This window comes from Eptatretus burgeri, chromosome 9, assembly GCF_056783735.1.
Source record: "Eptatretus burgeri isolate ZD-2024b chromosome 9, Ebu_testis_v1, whole genome shotgun sequence".
Classification (NCBI taxonomy): Eukaryota; Metazoa; Chordata; class Myxini; order Myxiniformes; family Myxinidae; genus Eptatretus; species Eptatretus burgeri.
The window spans coordinates 30,419,677-30,446,649 of record NC_140969.1 but is presented as its reverse complement, the minus strand read 5'-3'; the positions used below and the strand labels follow the sequence as shown (position 1 = coordinate 30,446,649).

At 38.4% G+C, this 26,973-nt stretch overlaps 2 protein-coding genes across 4 annotated transcripts in view; both read left to right on the top strand.

Moving 5' to 3' along the window:
- The first annotated feature begins 675 nt into the window (after positions 1-675).
- Positions 676-3,695, top strand: LOC147019824 (uncharacterized). Its single transcript, XM_085894592.1, has 5 exons — positions 676-980; positions 1,642-2,211; positions 2,445-2,502; positions 2,902-2,972; positions 3,283-3,695. Exons 1-5 carry the CDS (start codon positions 960-962, stop codon positions 3,343-3,345), a joined length of 783 nt encoding a protein of 260 aa, XP_085750718.1. The 5' UTR covers positions 676-959; the 3' UTR covers positions 3,346-3,695.
- A 543-nt stretch (positions 3,696-4,238) lies between these two features.
- Positions 4,239-26,973, top strand: part of TNK2 (tyrosine kinase non receptor 2) — an 88,766-nt gene continuing 66,031 nt past the window's right edge. For 2 of the 3 annotated variants that reach the window (XM_085894590.1, XM_085894589.1), the window contains exons 1-3: positions 4,239-4,379; positions 16,114-16,279; positions 22,506-22,576. In XM_085894590.1, the coding sequence (XP_085750716.1) occupies positions 4,314-4,379; positions 16,114-16,279; positions 22,506-22,576 (303 nt within the window). In that variant the 5' untranslated portion in view covers positions 4,239-4,313. Of the gene's footprint in view, positions 4,380-13,838; positions 14,310-16,113; positions 16,280-22,505; positions 22,577-26,973 lie in introns of those variants that run through there. The other variant, XM_085894591.1, reaches the window with a different exon arrangement.

Sequence of the window (26,973 nt, the reverse complement as noted above, 5' to 3'; positions counted from 1 at the left end):
GACGTCATGCGCTTTTCCACTAACCCCGCCTACTCCGATAGATTTTCCATTTGTAGACACACCGACGGCGCCCCCACCCCCTCGCACGCGCACGCCGTTTGTGATCCCACGCTTCTTTTTTCTTTTCTTTTTTACCTTTTCATCAATGAACCGAATATCTTTTTTTTCTTTTCAAGTCCACACATTTCTTACTCAAAGCTAAAGTGCGTGATTAATATCGTTCAACGATTTAACCTTTTAAGATGATTATGAGGCGAAGTCCAAATTTTTCATTGAAAGTTTTCCTCAGAAATCTAATTGTAATAACTCGCGTTATCGTTTCGTGCGGTGTATTTTTTTTCCCCCCATCGATTCGCTTTAGATTTTTCTCTTTATCTCATTTTAATAATTTTAATATCTGCATCAACGAATTAACATTAATTCCTCGAACGAATGTTCGATCCTCAGGCAAAACGCGCTCTCAATTTTAGACGGTGTATGGTTTGAAGCCGAACATGAAGCCATTTCATTGTCTGTTGAGTTTCATTGCGAGATTTATTAACGAGCGAAGTATTAAAACATTACAAATAGGAAGAAAGTCACTCAGACAAAATATTTTTGAAACTCGTCTCCCGTTATTACCTCAGGTTTTCGAAGAAGAACCCCTCGACCAATCCGCGTGCGTTACATAATGACCCGGCTGGCGTTAGCCAATGAAGTTCGAGCACAGTTTTGCGCGCGCGTGCCTCGTTTTTCTTTGTTAGCAGCCAACTTGACGAGAGCGTGTGCGCCTGGTTGTCCTCACGGCGTGCTTTCAACCTCCATTTTACCGATTTTTATTAATAGTTTCTTCATTTGGTTTTAAACTCCAAACGACTTGTTATCTTTCCCCATTTATTTTCGGTAATTATATCTCGGTTTTTTATATTTAATTTTCATTCTTTGCATCCCGTCGGAGCGGCCACATCTGAAACGAAGCCATGTCTGAAACGTCTCCTCAGGTGAAGAAAATATTTTTTTTTCTGTATCGCTTGCTTCAATAACTGCAAGAAACGACTTCGTTTGTTTCATTATAATTTATTTTGCTTCGCGACATCCAAGTTTTATACCGTGTTTTGTGAAAAAAAATCCATATTTTAAACCTGTTTTGAGTCGACGGTTCTTGTGGAATTTTCTCGAATAGCCACTCGCTTTACCCCCCTCCCTCTCCCCCCCATCCGATAAATAAATAAATAACCCCCCCTCTCTTGTATCAAATTCTCGACCGAATGAGAAGTTAATTCGGCAAGAGAAGAGGATTAATAATTATTCTGGTTGAAGTAAACCTCAAGCTTGTTGACTGCACGGCATGGTGTTGGTGAGGATTGGTAGTGGTAGTTTTTTTTTTTTTAATTTTTTTTATTTTAAAAAAAAAAATTATACAAGAATAGTTAAGCGAAAGTGGAGGTCAATTTTTAGGTGTGTGGTCGTGATTCTTTGGCTGTAAATCTCCTCGTCCAGGTATGCAGAGATTCCTGGAATACCTTTGTCTGGTAAACGATGGTTTCAACTTGGCGTTTGTTCCTTGCTCACTTGCTGGGTTTTCAGGAGGGGATAGATGGGGCTACTTGCTACCTTTTATTATTTATTTATTTATTTATTCATTATTATTTATCCCTACAGGAGTTGAAGCAGATGGCGGCTGCTTGTGGAGACGTGAAAAAAACAGAGGTGAGCACGAATGGAGCTGTAGGTGAAAAACTCCAAGAGGTAAAGGAAGAAAGTGGAAGTGAAAATGCGAGCCCGAAAAAGGAAGCCAAAGTTGTCGAAGTCGATGAAAAAGAAAATGAAGAGGTGAAGGAAAAGGAGGCTCAAAAGGAAGAGCAGAGTAAAGTGGAAGGAAAGGGTGATGAAAAGGTTGTTAAAGAGGAGGAAGTGAAGAAAGAAGATCCCTCAACAACGTCCGAAGGTCGGGAAGAAGCAGAAGAAGAGGATGATGAGGAGGAAGAAGAAGAAAAGGATGAGAAGGCTAAGGCAGTGGCTGAATTAGAAACTGAGCCCGAATCAAAATTGCCTCAAAGCCCACTTGCGTCCTCTGCCCTTCCTGAAGAGGTTGAGGTGACGAAGGTTGAAGAGTTGAAAGAAGAAGCCGCGAAGGAAACTGAGATTGAAAAGCCTGAAACGGCAGCGGATTCTGAAGATTCCAAGCATGAAGAGGATCCGCACCATCGGGACGTGTCGGAAGCTGTCCAGGTGATCCCTGGAGTGTGTGTGTGTGTGTGTGTGTGTGTGTGTGTGTGTGTGTGTGTGTGTGTGTGTGTGTGTGTGTGTGTGTGTGTGTGTGTGTGTGTGTGTGTGTGTGTGTGTGTGTGTGTGTGTGTGTGTGTGTGTGTGTGTGTGTGTGTGTGTGTGTGTCATTTGTTGAGGTGCAAGTGGAATTTTTTTTTTTTTTTCCCCCCTGATATTTAACTAAAATCTCTTCACAGGATTCGGCTGTGACTGCCTGCAATGGAGAGGAAAAGTTGGTTCCCATGGTGGAAGACGGTACGGCCTGGTTGTGCACAAGACACCACATGAGGCAGTTCAGCTCGCACATGTATCTGAGTTGGTTACAATAGTTTGTCCTCATCACGGCATTGCCAAGTTACTCAATTGTTCCGATTGGATTGTGTGGTCTTTATTTGGAAAATTGTACACACGTCACAGGACAATTTCTCCTGGCATTGCTCATTGGTGTTTCACCATCTCTACCACTATCTTCTTTTATGATGTTACTGGTTGTACGTGTGTATATATATATATATATATATATGATATTTTGACTTGATAAATTTATTTTTAATCTCTTCTAGCTTACAGTTGCGGGGGTCGTGAAATTGTTCTGCTATCTCGTCTGTGATAATGCGCAAGGGCTAACTAACGCCTTGTGTTTGCCCTGCGTAGGAGAGACCAAGACCGAAGCGGTGAACGAAAAGATCGGTGTGACAACCACCAAGCGTTCTTCCCAAGAAGAGGTGTGCAAAAGAAGCGTCCCTCTTAAATGCATCCGAACTTAGAAGCGCATGGACAAAGGGGTCCAGTGTTTGGGGTGGAAATAAAATGAATGTCACTCTCCCTGAGGAGTCTGTGATGCAAGAGCTCAATTGTTCAATAGTTTCACCTTTTAAAGGCCAATTGTTTTTTTTTGTTTTTAAGGATTTGTGCTGAGTTGAACAGTCCTTTTTGGAAGCAATGAATAGTATGCCTCAAATTGAGCAGACTTACATGGTCTGCCTATGTGGGTAGTAGTGAACACCTTGAAAGCTTGTGTTTTCTCATCTGCAGGATGACACCGACCAAAAGAAGCAGCGGTTCGATGCGAAACCTGCTGAAGATGCTGCTGTGTGAAACCAAATGAAGTTCCATGTTCAATTCCGATAGTCTCGACGGTTTTTTCCATTTTTTTATTTTGTGTTTTTTTTTTTCTACTAAATAACCCTCTTTGGTTGTTTATATTTTTGAGTGTAAAGTTTTTGTTTGTTTTTTTTTTTTTCGATTCAACTTGGTGTGTATTGTTGAACACATGAGGCAGTTGATAGAGTGATGTTTTGGTGCCAGTGCAGCTGTTTTGCACCTGTTTTTATCACAGCTGTTTTATTTGGAAATTTAAACAGTGAAGGATGTGTTGGGTTTTGTGGAGTGTATGGACTCTGCCTTTATACAAGTGATGAATAAAGGTTGGTGTTGTACTGTTTGAATATGGCGTCATGGCTGGTGTTTATATTCTTTCATTAAACATTTTTTAATTTTTTTGTGAATAATTATTTATTAAATATTGCTTTCTCATGAAACCTGAAGCGTTTTGGGTGATACCCCAAACCAAGAGCAAGTTCTTCTGGTTTCACAGGTAACGGTCATTTATTGAGACTTCTCCAAATAAGTCATCTTAAAGCTCTGACATGGCTGGACTTGTGTGGATGGAATGCAGGGACACAGCGTGAACTGAGTACTTGGATAGTTCGACTGACTGCAGGAACCCACATGGATTCGTGTGGTTGGAATGCAGGGATGCACGTGGACTGAGTGAACGGAGCACTTGGACAGTTGGACTGACTGCAGGAACCCACGTGGACAGTGAATGGACACGTGTGAACAGAATGCAGGGAAACGTTGACTGCATGGACACGTGTTCGGTGTGCCGGACCACGTGGACAGGGAATGGACATGTGTGGACGGAATGCAGGGAAACGTTGACCGCATGGACACGTGGTCGGTGTGCAGGACCACGTGGTTGGAGCGCCCCCTCGTGTACAGTTTGGTCCTGTCGTTAGTTTGTTTATGAATCGTTCATAGCTCGACCAGGAAGCGGTTTTTATATGGAGTCTGCTGGGAAAGACCAACCCGGGGCTCCGCGTGGGTCGGTGCTCACGGCGCACGTCACAGTGAGTTTTGTCCGGATGTTCAGGATGTCCGTTTTGTACACCTTTGGCGAAGGTGACGGAGCTCGCTATCGCAGGAAAGCATATGTCAGGGTCAAGTGTAATTGAGAGGGGTCTCATCGCCCAGTCCAAGTCCTGTTAGATCCTAATGAAATGTCCATTAGCCTTGCCTTGGTGAGAGCTCGATGTCACTCATGGCACACGGGATGGGGTTGGTGACCCTCGGCTGTTCGGGTCTCGTTTGGTCATTATGGCCTTTGGGTGCTTGTTTTGCAGTTTTTTTTTTTTGTCCAATTATTTTTCATTATTACCATAACAATCCATTTGCTTTGTTTGCTGCTGTTGTTGAACATGCCTTATCGTTTGTAACGTGTTGTGTGAATTGGAGCCCAAAAGTATTATCGTCTTTTTGATTCATTGTTGGATTATTCGTGCTGTCACTGGATTTCTACTTCGACAAGAATATTTTTCTCGCATGGGGGACACAGTATTACTCGTTCTTTAAAAAAAGGAGAGCAAGGCCTGCACTGTGCAAGACTGCTGCACGATCCTTGCTGCCTGGTGGTCGGGGATCCCAAAACGCGGTTGGGTTCTGCGCTTTCGATTCGTCGTCAAGGGGGGTCGAACCCAGTGATTGGTCCCAACACCCAACAAAGTGGGTCTGCTCACCTTGGGTAATGTCGCTCACAGCCTTGAAACACGTTTCTTTGTGTAAACAACTCGATGGTTTAAATGTTCGAGCGACAGCTCGATGAGGGTGCGACATGCATGAAGTACTCCACCAAGTACATGGCTGTGTTTTAGGGTAATGCTTCCCTGTCCTGTTCCTCCTGGTGTTTTTTCTCAAACGGGTATTGACTAGAACGGTAGAAGTCGAATTGACTAAACGGGTAGAAGGCCACTCGGTAGAGCGCATACTCACCTCCACCAGGCTCAACAGTTCACGTTTTGTATCCCATTGACTGTGGATCCGGATTCGGACCTGAAGCAAAATTTAATCTGCTTGCACTTGTCACCAACTCAACTCGTCCACCAAGTTTCATCCGATTCCGTGCATAACTTTTTGAGATATCGTGCTCACGGACAAACGAACGGACAACCCAAGAGACAGACGGGGTGACATCACCTCCGTGGTCCGTCGACCTTCGATAGTGGAGGTAAAGACATTCCCATCAATGAAAGTCCGCACGTTAGTTCTTCCCGCTGCTCAGTTGGATGTTTATAGTCAATCGCAGAGGTGTGTGTGTGTGTGTGTGTGTGTGTGTGTGTGTGTGTGTGTGTGTGTGTGTGTGTGTGTGTGTGTGTGTGTGTGTGTGTGTGTATAAGATCATTAATTTATGATAATTTATTAACATGATTGGGCAACTCACAATCATTTGAGAGTGTCATTGCCATAGGATGTCCGTGGGATAAACAGTATACCATGAGATTGGAGAGAAGGTGGGAAAGCAGGTGATGAGGAGGTCGTCAGGTTGGTGGACGTGAAGTTGATAATGGCATAATATGAAGGTGGATAGGGGAGGGGGAAGGGTTAAATGAATATGTAATTATGTAAGAATGCCCTGTTGCTCTGAAGAAAGAGGTAGGGGGGAGAGGACAGAGAGTTGGGTTGGGGGAAGGGTCGGTGCAAATTAGGCCCCCGAGGTGTACCTCGAGATTTTCTCCTCAATCCCTCCCCCACAATGAACTTTCCAAAATGAATATTGTGAAACAGTATGAACGAGAAGGGCACTTAGCAGAGCGCATACCTCCGCCACGTAATACCTGATCCATCAGAACATATCGGGCCCAATACATTTTTGAAATATCATGATATACAATACTATATGGTTTTTGGCCCAATCTCTCAATGGTGAAGAATCACTTAAAAAATTAAATAATTCTCGTATCCAGATTCGGATTCGGATCTTCACCGAAATCGAATAAATTCGTCCTTGCCACACACCCAACATGTCCACCAAGTTTCATCCGAATCCGTCCACAACTTCTTGAGATATCCTGTACACAAACAAGCAGACAGAAGGGTGAAAACATAACCTCCTTCACCTTCGGTGGTGGACGTAATAAAACGTGTGAATTTATATAATAATTACAGCTTTATTTTACAGGAAGAAGGTGAATCTGATGCTGATTGTACATTTTCATTGTTGTACACGTTTCACTGGATACGTACGTGAAGAAATACACATTATGACGTGTAATATGGGTCACGTGATCTCATACTTTGTGTTCCTTCTCCTTTGAGATACCTTCATGTTGATGTTGTCGCTGATGATGGACTTCAGAAAGGAACCTTCTTTCTTCGCTTGTTCTTTTCCCTTTTCATCCTTCCCTTTACGATGTTGTGCCCCAGAGAATCGTTTTCTATCTGACATGGTTCCCCTACAACAGAATTTTTTTTTAAATATCTATGTCATAGATATATTTTTTTTCCAAAATAAGAAAATGTGTGGCAAGGATGAAAAAGAGTATTATGTACTTCTATAAAGCACAATGTGTATTTGTCTGTCACCCTTCATAAGGACAATTTAAGAAAGGTTTTAAAGGCCAATCCTTTAAAACACGACTGTGTGTTCACTTTGGTCCCATTTTCATTTCAAAAAATAAACTTGAAAAACATTTTTCATAAAAGATTATAATTACATCTCTTCTATTGGAAATGTAGACGGTGACTTGCCAACCGAGTCTCAAGGGGCGGTATTTAAAAAAAAAAAAAAAAAAAAAAAAAAATATATATATATATATATATATATATATATATATATATATATATATATATATATATATATATATATATATATATATATATATATACATACAAGGTACAGAGAGTTGAAATTCACTGCACATGATGTACAATGCATGCCAAGTAAATCGCGCATTCATTTGCGTCTGTCGGATGTCTAATAAATAAAGAAGATATAAGCACACCTGACACTAGGCCGAGGCTTCATGCTTTGGTGTGCTCATGGGGCTGTACCGTCAAAGTGAAACCTCCCAAAAGATAAAGAAAATAGTCACATTTGTACATGTAGTGCTTTAAAATAACGCTTCTTGCTACAAAACATCATATCTTCCAGTCTCTTGAATATTTCGAATAAAATAACTCCAAGTCCAACCGGTCATTTATGACAAGCTTTTATACTGATATATATATATATATATATATATATATATATATATATATATATATATATATATATATATATATATATATATATATACTTACGTAGTTGTTTGGGTAAAGCAATGGAAATGTTGAATAAATGAATGCTCACACTGATGCCACCATGTTCACATATCGACGATAACCATATGCTCATATGCCGAAGTGAAAGATAGGCTTGATATTCTCCATAACTGTCAGTTAGATACATTAGGATGGTTGATTTATATATTATTAGATACACAATACCTTACAGGGAGAATATTGTTTTGATGCAGCACAGAAAAACTGATGGAAGCTGAACCAAACCAAAGGCTATCAGATTATCATGTTTTATCAGCACCAGGATCTCAATAATGTAAATATCTGCTGTTGTCGGACAGATCAGGTTGGTTAGATTCCGATGGTTGGTTCATATGTTACTATATGCGTACATGTCTTACCTTGTGGTAAGTAAGTAACCAAGTAAGACAGTCGTTCATCCAGGCCGACACACATGAATTCCTCGATGTCAGAAAACACACTGAGAGTCTCTTGAATAATCACTCTCCTCCCACGTCTGAGCTGTTATTTGAACAGAGGCCCCAACACTTAAATAAACCAATGTCACCCGCAGGGTGACCCGTATCTTGCCAAAAGGTGGCCACGTGTGACTTCTTTAAGGTCACACTGAGGTGAACAGAGCTGCTATTCACCAGGAGCGACTCCTTGAGGAATATCTGCCTACGAGAGATTCCGATGAGAATCGTTCTACAGAGTAACCATGAAAAATATGCGTTTGCCTCATAACGTCACCAAACGACGTCATAATGTCTCAAGCCTGACATATCTAGAAAGCACTCATCGAGGTGTTCAATTTGAGGTACTACACGATATGGTTCCTAAAACTTGAAAATTTGACCTTGGGGTCAAATATGTTTGAACTTAGGCGCTAACCATGAAGGTCAAGGCCAATCGCCACCAAAAACTAATCAGCTGAGCACCAGACCATGAACTATATTCCCATGAAGTTTGAAGACGATCCGATCAAAATTACTCAAAAAAATAAGGGTTTCGTCGACTCCCCTGATTTGCGACAAAGTGACCTTGACCTTTGACCTTGACCTTCAAAATTTTATATGCTGAAAGGGACCTCTATAGGCCTCTGATATGCGAAGTTACAAAAATTTACAATGATAACTGTGCTCTGCAGAATTTTTTATACGTGATTACAGACAAACAAACAAACAAAAAATACATACAAGCTGACGAACATATCTTGTAAAAACTTCGTTTTGGCAAGATAAAAATAGAGTATAGTCTCTCCTACAGATGTCAGTGATGTATATCAGTAGATCGAGACTTTTCATTTCCCACTACTGGTCTGCTTGTTGACATGTAATTTCATGAATATTTCATGCAGTTTCTTGCCACTCTAGCTGACCGGTTAGTTTGCCTAACTGGTGCACTGGTCCTGGGTGGGTTGCAGAGAGGGGACAGAGTTGCAAGAGGGGGGTTGATGCTTTGGGGAGGGGTTTGAGGTTTTTGAGTGTGGAGGGGATTTGAAGACTTGGAGTTGTGAAGGTGGGGAGGGGGGTTGAGGACTTGGGGTTGTGAGGGAGAGGTTGAAAGTTGGGGTTGTAAAGGGGGGGGGCGTTGAGGACTTTGGAGGTGGTAGGGGGTGCAGTTAATTTAGTGAAGCAACATCTTTATGGAGCACAGAGCTAAACAATATTAAATTCCCAATATATACGTAACTATTCCTTGCATTAATGTTTGACTCACACTTTACATTGTGCAGAATTTACGTGGGTACCTGCTAATCTTACTTTAATGAAACAAACGTGGATGTCACCGAAACTCCAAAACTGACACTTTGGAGACTTGCCCAATAGCAAGTCAGGGAGGGATATCAGGGACATGTCACCAGCTACCAAAGGGCGCCATTGCCTGATATTGAAATCTCTTCCCCCACAAAATGATACAAGCTCCCATTACCACTCATCTAGCTTACGGGCTTCAACCTGGTAGGTTGGATAGGACCTAGGGTCCCTGTCCTCCGTTCCAATCCCCCCTTCCCCCTTCACAAATTTAACTAGGGGGTGGGGTTGACTACTTGGGGCTGTTGGGGGTTTATAAGGACGGGGTTGGGGATGGTTGAGGACTTGGGGTGAGCTGGATGTGAGGTCTCGGGGTGGAGGTGGTGGTTGACTTAATCGAGCAACATCTTCAGGAAGCACATGGTGAGACTATAATAAATTCCCATTATATTCAACTCTTCTCTGCGTAATATTACTGAAGTCACATGTTATATTACGTGGAATTTCCGTGGTTACTTGCTAGTTAGTATCTATATGTATATATATATATATATATATATATATATATATATATATATATATATATATATATATATATATATATATATATATATATACAGTAATCATCTGTTTCAAGCCATAATCTGACATTATGAGCTGAAACATCAGCTTTCTGCCTTCACATGAAGTAATCATTTTTTTTTTTAAATCTATGTCTTGCATCTGCTGTTAAATCATCAGAATACTTTTAAAACGCCATTGCAAGAACCCAAGAGGACAATACCATCAACATGGTGGTCACATATTTGATTTTCACCCACAATGCATAGCGACACCATTGCAACCCTCTCATAATAAATATATATATATATATATATATATATATATATATATATATATATATATATATATATATATATATATATATATATATGTAAAGTCCAGCACACTTGGGATGCACAACTACAAGTCAGGATTTTCTTCCATTTGGCAAATAGACAACACACAATGATTGTTTATCCATAAACAAACCTTTGAGTGTGATTTTGAAGTTCAGTCTCGCCCATCATGCCTCGTCTCATGGTGCGACCAAGTTTTGTTTTGTTTGTTTTGATAAAAGTTTATTTAATTTTCTCATCTCTAATGCATGTGGATGAGGCAGTCCACCTGGGTACTGATGTCCAACAAACCGACCTGATGAATCGATCCAAGTAATAATTTTCAGATATCCTACCAGGATCAATCCTGCACACCGGTGGGCTTTGTGCTGTGCTCGAATTGCAGTGAAATGTCTCAACATTGTGGTGGCGTTTGTGGATTTACCTTACCTAGGTTCGAGGAGAGAAAAAATAGGCGAGTCTGATAATATTGCCTTTCCTCATGATTGATGTACCACTCCTTACAGAGCATCGGTGCTGCCCGAAGCAGTCTCTTGGCAGGAGCTGTGCCTCGTGGTTTGCCACTGCCTTCCCAGCAGTCAGTCAGAAACAGGAACAGGAAAATAACAACTGCAGACATTGAACCCAAACCTAATCCACCCATCTACATTTGCCCTACAAGCAACATTAATGTCACCAACCATCATTACTCTGTTCTCTGCACTTGATGCAACAAATGGCTCAGTCTCAAATGTACAAATCTACCTTCATACAAAGATTGCAGTACTTGTACACTGAATGGATCAGTATGCAACAGAACAAAAGGAAAAAGAGAGAGAGAGAGAGAGAGAGAGAGAGAGAGAGAGAGAGAGAGAGAGAGAGAGAGAGAGAGAGAGAGAGAGAGAGAGAGAGAGAGAGAGTGAGAGGGAGAGAGCCAGAGAGAGAGAGAGAGAGAGAGAGAGAGAGAGAGAGAGAGAGAGAGAGAGAGAGAGAGAGAGAGAGAGAGAGAGAGAGAGAGACAGAGACAGAGACAGAGACAGAGACAGAGACAGAGACAGACAAACAATGGGTGTTAGGAGGAATGGGAAGGCTGGTGTTGGCTTCGTGGTTAGGATGGCTGGCTTGGGATCTTAGGATCCTGAGTTCGAGCCCCGTTGGTCACTGAATTAACACCAGGTGGGATTGAATCAACCTGTCATCCTTCTGAGGTCGACAAAATGAGTAGCAGTGTACTGGTAGAGGGGCACAGCATCAGCAGCACAGCTGCATTTCCAAGAAATGATAGCTACCCGGCAGCGAAGCTGCCATACGCAAGAACAGAACAGGAGGAATTGGGAGGGTTAATGAGGGTAAAAGAAAAGATCATGGTTCTGGATTGGGGACGATCTGCGATGGTGAACAGCTGTTTTGAAGACCTGGAGAGAGGAATGAGATTGAAGAGAGTGTGGAAGTTGTTTCCATGGATGGGGGGGGGGGGGGACAATGAGTGGAGGTGAGCTGTGATCTTGGATTGAGGTAGTTTCACCAGAAGTGGGTTCATGGTGGACTGGGTGAGCCCTGCATAAACCTTGAGGCTGGGGGGGGGGGGGGACAAAGCATGGAATGCATTTCTACTCCCAGCAGAAACTCACTTGTGACTGTGCATAGATGATTGTTGCTGCTGCTGCTGCTTTGCCAACATTAAGGTAACACTCAGAGTCTCCATGATATCGCTGAATCGCTTTTAGCAGCACATTCACCCCATGACTGTGACGTGGTGTCACGTATATGGAGTGTTGGCAAAGGAAATGTGGTGAAGATACTTCAGACGGGGCACATGCTTCAACATCTTGGAAAGTCTGGTGCTGAGATGGGTGATGTCTTGCTCTTGCTCCAGAGTCAGGTATGATGACAACACTCTCTCACCTTCTCTCTCACTCCCTCTCTCTCTTTCTCTCTTGATATAACGTACTCTTCACAGAGGATCAGTTCCGCTGAAGCAGCATCTTGAGCACGGGTTATTTTGGATGGTTTTCCATTGCCTTCCCAGCAGTAGTTAGGGCAGGAATTTGGAATTTGGCCACGATTCCGACAATGGCTCGCCTAGTCTTCGCGAAGGACACCGTGGGGTCTTTAACATCCTTCAATGAATGTCAGCAAACGGACCACCATTTGACGTCCACCTGGGGGACCGCACGCACATTGATGAATCGCATGATCACAGGTCGACCATCAGATTATTACGGTATATCGGGTCATCAAAGACGGTGAATCCTAAAACAACCTCAGCTCTAAAGTTGAAGGTTCTACTTCCAACAACAGAAGCTTTCATTGAGCATGGGGTCCACCACCAAGCGATAATCTGGCATTGGCTTATAATCCTCCTCCTCTGGATGCTTACTGGATGGACCTGTAATGAAGTGGTACAGCTGGTCTCCAGTCATCTTAGCAGCTGATATATATATATATATATATATATATATATATATATATATATATATATATATATATATATATATATATATATATATATATATATATATATATATATATATATATATATATATATATATATATATATACCCAGTGCTGATAGTTCTTCGAATTGTGAAGTGTGGTGGTTCCAGTGAACGCTTGTGCTCCATGGGAAGTTGTAGTTGTGTTGTCGCGTATTTGTCCCATTGCATTCTTTGTGGCTGCCGGGCAGCAGAATACTAATGCAATGCGAGGACATGTTCCATGATGATTAACAATTATAAATCAAATATTTGTGTGAAGAGGTCTTACCCAAGTGAAATTTGTTGAAATGTTTCGCTGCACTGTGTCATTAAAGTTTTCATTCTATGTGTGCTACCTAATTTGATATCTTATGTACAACATTCTAAATGGATGTCTTTCTGTGCTCTGAAGTCATTCATCACCGTGTGCTGTTCAAAATGATGAGGGTGTCTTGTGTTGTCTCTATAATAATAATAATACACGACCAGGATGTCCACATTGTGCATCCGTCTCTTTCAGACATGAGGATGATTGATACAAATCTGAAACGCAATGGGTCTGACTTTACCCTTGAGAACACCTTCCAGGATGGATGAGTGGACAATAGACCGTTGATAGGATGTGAGCTGGAGGAGTAAGCCTTGGACCTCAATTGCTGAGAATTTTTCGAAATCTTCCTCCAGTTTTATCTCTTCTTCCTCTGAAATCATCAACACCTTGATCCAAAATACTTGAGCAGCCTTGCAACCGACCCAGAGATATCTTCGAAAAAACAATTTAGGTATTCAGTCACCTGCACCACCAAAAGTGGACGGAGTTTATGTTGTCACCCCACTTTGTCTGTCTGTATCTGTTTTGCAGGATATCTCAAAAAGTTATGGACTGATTTGGATGAAACTTAGGCTGGACCTGAATCCGAACCCTAATCCAAATTGAAGTGGCTTGTTCTTGTCGCACACTCAACCTGTCCACTATCAGTAAGTAGAAGACAAAGTCGAAATTGTTCAGCCTTGAGGAGGTACGCGCTCTACCGAGTGCCGTTCTAATTTATCGTGAGTATTCATCACGTGTGGATGCGAGCAGCACTGATTCTGAAAATTGACCGAACAAACTACTGCATTTCTGGCATTTTGTGCATATCAATGAAAAGCTCGTTTTTTTGTGTCATACTGACTTTACATGGGTTGTATTTGCTTGTGACAGAGAAAAAACAATATCTAGCCTTATTGTCCAGCACAGCAGTTAATGGAGCACAATATTTTTTGCAATCGGATTCCTCCCCCCTCGGCCCATTTATGTCTGAGCCACGTTTGGCACTCGATGCGTGCTCTGTTGTTTTGCAACGTCTTGGCACACAACACCAGTCTTGTGCCGGTAGCCAGTCATGTGCCACCACCCTTTGCACTAAGGCGGCCACAAAGGGATCTTTGTGCTCACGGCCATAAGCTGGGGGAGATGTTTCAGAGTTTTGTCCACGAGCAGAGGTCTTGCCGTTTGATTTGAGATCTGTCGGTTTGTATTGACCTGATACTGGGATTTCAACAGCTGGAACCTGCTTCGTAAATTTGTGCGACTTGACAATTGTACGCCACCTATGATGCCTTCAACTCAGGTGATCACTTTCAAAATATGAGAGGCTTCGTTTTGATTATATTAACTCATAAAATATTCTGTTGCTAACCAATTTAACACAAGGACAGAGATACCCCTGTGATGATGATAGTACGAACTGTTGTGTAACGTGAAATGTCACTTCGGCACCGCTATTCGGGATGATAAAGTCAAGTAGAATAGAATATAATAGAATAAATATTTTTTAAGGGAAATTGGTGTGTTGTGTGCACAGTGGCATCTGATGACTAAAATCAGTATCCATGTGCATAACATATTATACCCATGATACCAACCACCCTGCAATCGTTGTTGGGTTGTTTTGATTTGTTGTCGCTTTGTGGTTATCTCAACGCTTTTCAAAATAAGCGAGGGGATATTGTAATTGGCTCCTTCTGTCTGTCCAACCGTCACACTAACTCCTAAATATGGTTGTGCATAAATCCACCAACATTGGTTGTCATGATCACCACATGACACAAAGGTGTGACAGCAGGATCATTTTTGACCTTGACCGCTGAGACAGGAACAAAAGGAGTAATACCTCCCCCCCCCCAAAAAAAATGCAATTACGGGCACATTTTAAACCGTTTTTTGATTTATCTTTGTATATGCAATCAACTATCAGGTGGCAGTGTTGGACATGTTGTTTTGTGTCTGCATTGTCGAGGCTCGTGGGAGAACGAACACACAATGCGCAGCAAGGGGGGCATGAAACAAGACAAGGGAGGATAAAACAAGACAAGGGGGCATGAGACAAGATAAGGGGGGCATCGCTTTAGGTGGGGTGGGAGAGGGAAGGACAAAACAGTGGGGAACAGAGACATGAGACAGGAGATCTGTGGAAGGGAAAGGGATAGGGTGGGGAACATGGGGTATACAAGATGGACATTACAGGGACTTTGAGGAAGTAAAGCAGGGAATTTGAAGGAGGTGGATTAACGGGGGTAGAAAAGATTGAGGATTTGGATGGGGGATGATAAGAGGTGGTGGTGAACAGCTGTTTTGAAGGCCTGGAGGGAAGAATGGGATTGAACAGAGTGAGGGAGTTTATTCCAAAGGCGGGAAAACATTATGTTTTCAAAAACAACAAACAATTGCAGACAGAGCAGGGGGGAGCAAGACCGGAGAAGAGATGGTAGAAGACAGAAAGACCACTGACCTGCCTGCGATGAGAGAGTGAGAGGCCCAAAGACTCGACCTCACCGCGAGAGATACCAATGATAAGCGGGCATTCAACGGATATGCGGACATTAAGTTTGTAACGATTTTTTTTGATTTGACCCATGGTTCATGCCCCAGGAGATGATGACTTAGGGTCACAGGGATCAAAACGGAGAAAATGTTTAACTCAAAATTTGATGTTGGGCCACTCCTGGTGGAACTTTTTGTCATCTTTCAACTTCGCTTTTGGTGGGAAGCGTTGGGATTATTTGATGGCGTGCCATCAATTTCCCTCTCGTTTTGAATCCTTATTGCTTTGTTTTTATTTTGCTGTCGCTGGTTAATCACCTGCACATGAAAACGCTAACATTTGCCCCATCTTTTGATGCATGCTCATCGTATCCTTGACCACTGATTACGGTATTGATTTGATCCACTTTATTGTCGTCATTGATTCAGTGAATTTTTTTTTTTTACCCCCCAAATTTATCAAATTCTCTGGGTTTGCGCGTGCACTATCGGTCCTATTTGTTTGACGTGGCACTTGTGAGATATTCTGACCCAGACGTTTTGTTTTGGACCCTCGGCTGATGAGGCATGCAGGTCTAAAAGTAAATGTGTATTTTGTCGATTTGTTGCAGCATGTTCAGCCAGATGAGGGCACGGCGTGGCTTCATGAGCTGCTACAGGAGGTGCAGCTGGAGCAGTTCTTTTTGCGATTGCGTGATCAGCTGCACGTGACTCGCTTGGAGCACTTTTATTATGTCAAGACTGAAGACCTAGAAAGAGCTGGCATGGGGAGACCAGGTGATGGTCTGTTGCTGCTGAAGCAACAGAAACGACTATTTTCATTATTGTTTGAAGGAGGGGGGAGGTTGTCCATTTTGGTGTTTCTATCTTCAGAGCACTTGGCTCATGATTATGGGATCCCATGGACTCTGCTCATTTGTCCAAAATCTCTGAGTGAAAAGAATTAACCTCTTATTATTTATATGAAAACTGTATATATGTATTGTTTATATGAAAACTGTATGTATGTATTGTTTATATGAAAACTGTATGTATGTATTGTTTATATGAAAACTGTATGTATGTATTGTTTATATGAAAACTGTATGTATGTATTGTTTATATGAAAACTGTATGTATGTATTATTTATCTGAAAACTGTATATATGTATTGTTTATATGAAAACTCTATATATGTATTGTTTATATGAAAACTGTATATATGTATTGTTTATATGAAAACTGTACATATGTATTGTTTATATGAAAACTGTATATATGTATTGTTTATATGAAAACTGTACACATGTATTGTTTATATGAAAACTGTATACATGTATTGTTTATATGAAAACTGTATATATGTATTGTTTATATGAAAACTGTATATATGTATTGTTTATATGAAAACTGTATATATGTATTGTTTACATGAAAACTGTATATATGTATTGTTTATATGAAAACTGTATATATGTATTGTTTATATGAAAACTGTATATATGTATTGTTTATATGAAAACTGTATATATGTATTGTTTATATGAAAACTGTACATATGTATTGTTTATATGAAAACTGTACACATGTATTGTTTATATGAAAACTGTATGTATGTATTATTTATATGAAAACTATGTATGTATTGTTTATATGAAAACTGTTCACATGTATTGTTTATATGAAAACTGTATGTATGTATTGTTTATATGAAAACTGTATGTATGTATTGTTTATATGAAAACTGTATGTATGTATTGTTTATATGAAAACTGTATGTACGTATTGTTAATATGAAAACTGTACACATGTATTGTTTATATGAAAACTGTATGTATGTATTGTTTATATGAAAACTGTACACATGTATTGTTTATATGAAAACTGTATATATGTATATTTTATATGAAAACTGCACATATGTATTGTTTATATGAAAACTGTACACATGTATTGTTTATATGAAAACTGTATATACGTATTGTTTATATGAAAACTGTACATATGTATTGTTTATATGAAAACTGTACATATGTATTGTTTATATGAAAACTGTACATATGTATTGTTTATATGAAAACTGTATGTATGTATTGTTTATATGAAAACTGTATGTATGTATTGTTTATATGAAAACTGTTCACATGTATTGTTTATATGAAAACTGTATGTATGTATTGTTTATATGAAAACTGTATGTATGTATTGTTTATATGAAAACTGTATATATGTATTGTTTATATGAAAACTCTATATATGTATTGTTTATATGAAAACTGTATGTATGTATTATTTATATGAAAACTGTATATATGTATTGTTTATATGAAAACTGTATATATGTATTGTTTATATGAAAACTGTATATATGTATTGTTTATCTGAAAACTGTATATATGTATTGTTTATATGAAAACTGTATATATGTATTGTTTATATGAAAACTGTACATATGTATTGTTTATATGAAAACTGTATATATGTATTGTTTATATGAAAACTGTACATATGTATTGTTTATATGAAAACTGTACATATGTATTGTTTATATGAAAACTGTACATATGTATTGTTTATATGAAAACTGTATGTATGTATTGTTTATATGAAAACTGTATGTATGTATTGTTTATATGAAAACTGTATGTATGTATTGTTTATATGAAAACTGTACACATGTATTGTTTATATGAAAACTGTATATATGTATTGTTTATATGAAAACTGTACATATGTATTGTTTATATGAAAACTGTACACATGTATTGTTTATATGAAAACTGTATATATGTATTGTTTATATGAAAACTGTACATATGTATTGTTTATATGAAAACTGTACATATGTATTGTTTATATGAAAACTGTACATATGTATTGTTTATATGAAAACTGTACATATGTATTGTTTATATGAAAACTGTATGTATGTATTGTTTATATGAAAACTATGTATGTATTGTTTATATGAAAACTGTTCACATGTATTGTTTATATGAAAACTGTATGTATGTATTGTTTATATGAAAACTGTATGTATGTATTGTTTATATGAAAACTGTACACATGTATTGTTTATATGAAAACTCTATATATGTATTGTTTATATGAAAACTGTATGTATGTATTATTTATATGAAAACTGTATATATGTATTGTTTATATGAAAACTGTATATATGTATTGTTTATATGAAAACTGTATATATGTATTGTTTATATGAAAACTGTATATATGTATTGTTTATATGAAAACTGTACATATGTATTGTTTATATGAAAACTGTACATATGTATTGTTTATATGAAAACTGTATATATGTATTGTTTATATGAAAACTGTACATATGTATTGTTTATATGAAAACTGTATATATGTATTGTTTATATGAAAACTGTACATATGTATTGTTTATATGAAAACTGTACATATGTATTGTTTATATGAAAACTGTACATATGTATTGTTTATATGAAAACTGTATGTATGTATTGTTTATATGAAAACTGTATGTATGTATTGTTTATATGAAAACTGTATGTATGTATTGTTTATATGAAAACTGTATGTACGTATTGTTAATATGAAAACTGTACACATGTATTGTTTATATGAAAACTGTATGTATGTATTGTTTATATGAAAACTGTACACATGTATTGTTTATATGAAAACTGTATATATGTATTGTTTATATGAAAACTGTACATATGTATTGTTTATATGAAAACTGTACATATGTATTGTTTATATGAAAACTGCACATATGTATTGTTTATATGAAAACTGTACATATGTATTGTTTATATGAAAACTGTATGTATGTATTGTTTATATGAAAACTGTATGTATGTATTGTTTATATGAAAACTGTTCACATGTATTGTTTATATGAAAACTGTATGTATGTATTGTTTATATGAAAACTGTATGTATGTATTGTTTATATGAAAACTGTACATATGTATTGTTTATATGAAAACTGTACACATGTATTGTTTATATGAAAACTGTATATATGTATTGTTTATATGAAAACTGTACATATGTATTGTTTATATGAAAACTGTACATATGTATTGTTTATATGAAAACTGTACATATGTATTGTTTATATGAAAACTGTATGTATGTATTGTTTATATGAAAACTGTATGTATGTATTGTTTATATGAAAACTGTATGTATGTATTGTTAAGATGAAAACTGTTCACATGTATTGTTTATATGAAAACTGTATGTATGTATTGTTTATATGAAAACTGTATGTATGTATTGTTTATATGAAAACTGTATGTATGTATTGTTTATATGAAAACTGTATGTATGTATTGTTAATATGAAAACTGTATGTACGTATTGTTTATATGAAAACTGTATGTATGTATTGTTTATATGAAAACTGTATGTACGTATTGTTAATATGAACACTGTACACATGTATTGTTTATATGAAAACTGTACATATGTATTGTTTATATGAAAACTGTACATATGTATTGTTTATATGAAAACTGTATGTATGTATTGTTTATATGAAAACTGTATGTATGTATTGTTTATATGAAAACTGTATGTATGTATTGTTTATATGAAAACTGTACACATGTATTGTTTATATGAAAACTGTATATATGTATTGTTTATATGAAAACTGTACATATGTATTGTTTATATGAAAACTGTACACATGTATTGTTTATATGAAAACTGTATATATGTATTGTTTATATGAAAACTGTACATATGTATTGTTTATATGAAAACTGTACATATGTATTGTTTATATGAAAACTGTACATATGTATTGTTTATATGAAAACTGTACATATGTATTGTTTATATGAAAACTGTATGTATGTATTGTTTATATGAAAACTGTATGTATGTATTGTTTATATGAAAACTGTTCACATGTATTGTTTATATGAAAACTGTATGTATGTATTGTTTATATGAAAACTGTATGTATGTATTGTTTATATGAAAACTGTATATATGTATTGTTTATATGAAAACTCTATATATGTATTGTTTATATGAAAACTGCATGTATGTATTATTTATATGAAAACTGTATATATGTATTGTTTATATGAAAACTGTATATATGTATTGTTTATATGAAAACTGTATATATGTATTGTTTATATGAAAACTCTATATATGTATTGTTTATATGAAAACTGTACATATGTATTGTTTATATGAAAACTGTACATATGTATTGTTTATATGAAAACTGTATATATGTATTGTTTATATGAAAACTGTACATATGTATTGTTTATATGAAAACTGTATATATGTATTGTTTATATGAAAACTGTACATATGTATTGTTTATATGAAAACTGTACATATGTATTGTTTATATGAAAACTGTACATATGTATTGTTTATATGAAAACTGTATGTATGTATTGTTTATATGAAAACTGTATGTATGTATTGTTTATATGAAAACTGTATGTATGTATTGTTTATATGAAAACTGTATGTACGTATTGTTAATATGAAAACTGTACACATGTATTGTTTATATGAAAACTGTATGTATGTATTGTTTATATGAAAACTGTACACATGTATTGTTTATATGAAAACTGTATATATGTATTGTTTATATGAAAACTGTACATATGTATTGTTTATATGAAAACTGTACATATGTATTGTTTATATGAAAACTGCACATATGTATTGTTTATATGAAAACTGTACATATGTATTGTTTATATGAAAACTGTATGTATGTATTGTTTATATGAAAACTGTATGTATGTATTGTTTATATGAAAACTGTTCACATGTATTGTTTATATGAAAACTGTATGTATGTATTGTTTATATGAAAACTGTATGTATGTATTGTTTATATGAAAACTGTACATATGTATTGTTTATATGAAAACTGTACACATGTATTGTTTATATGAAAACTGTATATATGTATTGTTTATATGAAAACTGTACATATGTATTGTTTATATGAAAACTGTACATATGTATTGTTTATATGAAAACTGTACATATGTATTGTTTATATGAAAACTGTATGTATGTATTGTTTATATGAAAACTGTATGTATGTATTGTTTATATGAAAACTGTATGTATGTATTGTTAAGATGAAAACTGTTCACATGTATTGTTTATATGAAAACTGTATGTATGTATTGTTTATATGAAAACTGTATGTATGTATTGTTTATATGAAAACTGTATGTATGTATTGTTTATATGAAAACTGTATGTATGTATTGTTAATATGAAAACTGTATGTACGTATTGTTTATATGAAAACTGTATGTATGTATTGTTTATATGAAAACTGTATGTACGTATTGTTAATATGAACACTGTACACATGTATTGTTTATATGAAAACTGTACATATGTATTGTTTATATGAAAACTGTATATATGTATTGTTTATATGAAAACTGTACATATGTATTGTTTATATGAAAACTGTACATATGTATTGTTTATATGAAAACTGTATGTATGTATTGTTTATATGAAAACTGTATGTATGTATTGTTAAGATGAAAACTGTTCACATGTATTGTTTATATGAAAACTGTATATATGTATTGTTTATATGAAAACTGTATGTATGTATTGTTTATATGAAAACTGTATGTATGTATTGTTTATATGAAAACTGTATGTACGTATTGTTAATATGAAAACTGTACACATGTATTGTTTATATGAAAACTGTATGTATGTATTGTTTATATGAAAACTGTATGTACGTATTGTTAATATGAAAACTGTACACATGTATTGTTTATATGAAAACTGTACACATGTATTGTTTATATGAAAACTGTATATATAAACCCAATTTTTTTGATGTTTTTCTTTTTATCAAATATTTACATTTTGCTTCGAACAACAGTACTGTTCTTGACATCTTTAAATGTAGTCTTCTGGAAAGACAAACAAGTGCAAGGCTTCAATCTGGGTTTTGTTGCCTTTTTTTTGTTTTTCTCCCAATCCTTGCTGTGGGTAGGACAGCGGCGGCTCTGGGAAGCCGTGAAACGCCGACGCTCCATGTGCAAGCGGAAAACATGGATGCCAAAGGTGGGCCTTTTTGTTGCTTAAATAACACATTTGTTTCTATTCTTTTTCAGCAATGGTCTAAGGCTCATGGTGGAGCTTGTACATGGGTTGCATGCAGGACAAAGACATTGCTACATATCAGTGCGCATTGTATGAGGATTGCAATGACATTATTAGAAAACTGACAAACACGCGTGTATGGTAGCCTAGTGGTTAGAACGTCCTCTACTGACCATTACATACCAGGATCGGTGGCGTAATGGTTCACGTGTCTGCTCCGATACTGGAAGGTCAGAGGTTTAAAGCCTCGTCCGGTCATACCAAAGACTTCTACCAAATAGTACATGCTGCTTTCTTGCTTGACGCTCAGAATTTAGAGGAGAGAGGAAGGACAAACAACCATATGTTGGAAACCATTGTGCAGGCTTGGCCTGTTGTTGTATAATAGAGCACTCTTGATTGGAATAATTGGCATATATTTTGGTTATGTAATTGCTGTGGATTGTTATTTATCATGTACTGGATTTCAACCTTGCTTACTCACATCATGATCCAGGAATTCAGGTGGGAACACTAACAGGCCATCTCATACTTTGTTGATATGTTCGAAGGAAATATTACAAAGTGCGTGCGTGCGTTCGTGCGTTATCTATCCGTTGCAGAATTAAATTTAGCATTTTTGTGAATGTGAAAATATTAATGCAAGAAAATATTCAAGTATCTTTCGGTGACGACATGTTACGAATTGTAATGCGACGCAGCCGCTGTATGAAATGTTCTTGTTCCATTTGATCTGTGAGCATAAAGACACCTAATGAACCATGCAGAGTAATTTGTGTGTGTTTATGCCTCCCCCGCAATGCAATTGTATTTGGCACATTTGGCACAGCGTTGACGTGGGTGATGATGTGAGACGGTGTTGAAATACCTTTGATTACATGGTTGCACAACATGCCTATTGATGCTGTGCTGAGTGCATGTGATTTTCCCCTCTCCCTCACCCATCCCATGTGAGTCCCCCCCTACCCTTTTTCAAAAAATGCTTGTAATCACCAATGCCATAATTAGCAGAAGTATCCCTCATTGGTGCTGGCAGGATGGCTGAGAAAAAAAACAAAAAGTTACGGCCCAGACACAGACAGACAGATACACACAGACAAAAAAAAATTAAGTGAAAAGATCCTGGAAGCTGAAGATTGCTGATATTGTACCAGTAGTTATTGGAGCAATGGGAATGATAAAACAAAAACCTCACAGAGATCTTAAAAAAACATCCTTGGGAATATTACTACAAACAAACTACAGTTGGAGGCTTGGTGATGTTCCTCAAAAGAGCCCTTGAAACAAAACTTTGAGAACAAGAAAACTTCAAAAATTGGTCCATGAATCACGATCCCCCTTACCGAAACAGAGGTGGATACTTCGAAACCTGAGAGGACTCCCTTCCACCTTTTGAAAACCCCACATATGGAGATAACAACCAACAACACACACACAGAAGTGATTGCAAAAACTCGTCTCCAGATCTAGAACAGTACTCGGTAGAGCACATACCTCCGCCAGGCTGAACTGTTTACGTTATGTTTCCACTGATAGGCCGGTTCTGGATCCAAAACCTGAACCAAAATCTAATCGGCTTTTTCTTATCACCGAACCAACTCATCCACCTCGTTTTGTCATAACTCAAGCATAATGTTTTGAGATATCATGCTATATATTGTCTTTGGCCCAATCTCTCAATGCTAAAGAATAACTTAAACGAAAAAAAAATCGTATCTAGATCCAGTTTTTCATCAAAATCGAATCGATCTGTCCGTGTCAAACACCCAACCTGTCTACCAAGTTTCGTCTGAATCCATCCATAACTTTTTCAGATATCCTGCTCAAACAAACAGACAAACGGAGATGAAAACATTACCCCATCCACATTCGGTGGTGGAGGTAACAAAGGGAGGGAAAAATGCACCCATTACAAACCCCCTCCTCCCTCTCCCCCCCAACTCAAACAAGGAAAAGACACGTCAAACAAATTTTCAAAGGGGGTCTTTTTTCTTTAACGACTTCAATTCAGAACTGACCACTAACTGTGGCCAGAAATGCGTACATAGGTACAAGATGCAATGAAGACCCAGACCACTGCTGGGAAAAAAAATCAGGCACAAAAGATGAATCAAACCAAAGCAAAATCTAGATCAAACAAAAGAAAACACAACTGTCCCAGAATTAAGAAACCATCAAGAAGCCGCCAGCTCCCCGGGCTCCCCCCAATGCACGAGTCAACCAACAAAGGTCACTAGCCGACTGCCTGACTGCCGGAACACCCCGGACCTATTCTGTACTCCATAGAGTTTGCACCATACCTCGATGGTGCATCTCTCTCTCTCTCTCTCTCTCTCTCTCTCTCTCTCTCTCTCTCTCTCTCTCTCTCTCTCTCTCTCTCTCTCTCTCTCTCTCTCTCTCTCATGCCCAAATTCACCACACTGAGTACAGAACTCTTCTTTGCACCCAGTAATTAGGTTGTCTAGTTGACTGCACCTGCATCACATCTTTGGCTGCCCGGCATAATAGACATGACCATGGTCCATCCAGATTATTATCCCATTCGGGATATGGGAGACTGTGCTGTCATATTCTCTTGCCTGCAGCTTGACTCATTACTGACGAGCCACAGTACATATGTCTAAGCAGTTCTGGATGAGTCGTACTGAGCCTCGGATGTCTGCATAGCGCTTAAGCCAAACTTGAACATCCGAGTCGCTCAGGTCAGGTCAGGTATGGGAGCATGTGCCAGAACAGCGCGTCGCTGCGTCCACTTTCCACCGGTACTCCAGGGGCCTCTGTCTGGCCATCCCCCAGGCAGATGCCAGGCCCATCCCCATCTCCTTGAGATGATGGTCAACCTGCTGCAACCATGAGGCAGGTGGTCGGCCTCCTCCACTCATGAGACTCCCTCGCTGAGAGAATCTGGTGAGCAGGATCAGCGTCAGGAAAATGAGCCACATGTCCATACAGCCGCAGCTGACGCTCACGGACTATGCAGGTAACAAATCTCATCCGAGTCTCTCTCAGCAACCGCTCGTTGGACACAAAATCCGACCAGCGATAGCCAAGGATTCTTCGAAGAGACCTGGTACCAAAGGAATTAAGTCTCCGTCTCAGATCCTTGGTCAAAGTCCAAGTCTCGCACCCATAGAGCAAGACTGGAAGTACCAAGGACCTGAAGACTCGGACTTTCGTCCTCCAGCACAGGTACCGGCGGCGCCACACCCCATGATCCAGTGAATCCATGACTCCCCAGGCTCGACCCAGACGTCTATTGACCTCCGGCTCACAACCTGCGGAGACATGAATATCACTGCCAAGGTAAGTGAATCTATCCACGACCTCAACATCCTCACCACAAACAGACACAGACAGGACAGCAGCATCCAAGATGTCACCGAAAGCCTGGATCTTAGTTTTGACCCAAGAAAACCGTAATCCCAGCGGCTCCGACTCCTCATTCAGCATCTCGAGGGCCCCCAAAAGGATGTCTAAAGTCTCCGCAAAGATGACTGCATCATCTGCAAAATCAAGGTCCGAGATCTTGACATTGCCAAACGATGTACCGCAACTTGATCTCTCCGACATCCTCCCAAAAATCCAGTCCATACAAGTGCTGAAAAATCCAGTCCATACAAGTACAAAAGTGTGGGGGCAAGTACACATCCCTGACGAACTCCAGTAACAACTGGAAATAAGTCAGAGATGGTACCACCACACTTCACAGCACTCTCAGTACCAGAGTAGAGTTCAGACATCAGATCGATCAGTTTCGGTGGCACCCCACGAAGACCAAGAATCCTCCAGAGGACATCCCGATTCACTGAATCGAACGCTTTACAGAGATCAACATAGGCTGCAAGCAGCCCCTGCTGAAACTCTCGTCTGCGTTCGGTGAGGACACGAAGTGCAAGGATACGGTCAATCGTTGACCTCTTTGGTGTAAAGCCTGACTGCTCTGGGCGCTGGTGCTCAAACAGATGGTGGCGAACCCTATCAAGAATTATCCTAGCAAAGACCTTGCCTGGAACTGAGAGCAGCGTCACCCCTCGGTAGTTGTTGCAGTCTTGGCGATCACCCTTCCCTTTCCAGAGAGGGACAACAAGGCCCCTCTTCCAGTCAGTTGGGATGATGCCTGTGTTCCAGGCAGAGCACAAAACTTCATGCAACGACACGAGTGCAGCATTTCCACCAGCCTTGAGAAGTTCAGCATGGATGCCACAGATCCCTGGAGCTTTGCCCCATTTCAACTGGTTCACCGCAGCCCGTGTTTCCACAAGCGAAGGTGGACCACAGTTGATTCGAGGGTCAGCAACAGGGATTGTAACACCCTTGACGTCCAACTCGACAGCTGGGGAATCAGCCTGGTACAACCG

Coding starts and splice junctions, on each gene's coding strand:
- LOC147019824 (XM_085894592.1), top strand. CDS start 960: ATGTCTGAAACGTCTCCTCAG. Junction 2,212..2,444: donor ACGTGTCGGAAGCTGTCCAG/GTGATCCCTGGA, acceptor ATCTCTTCACAG/GATTCGGCTGTGACTGCCTG. Junction 2,973..3,282: donor AGCGTTCTTCCCAAGAAGAG/GTGTGCAAAAGA, acceptor TCTCATCTGCAG/GATGACACCGACCAAAAGAA.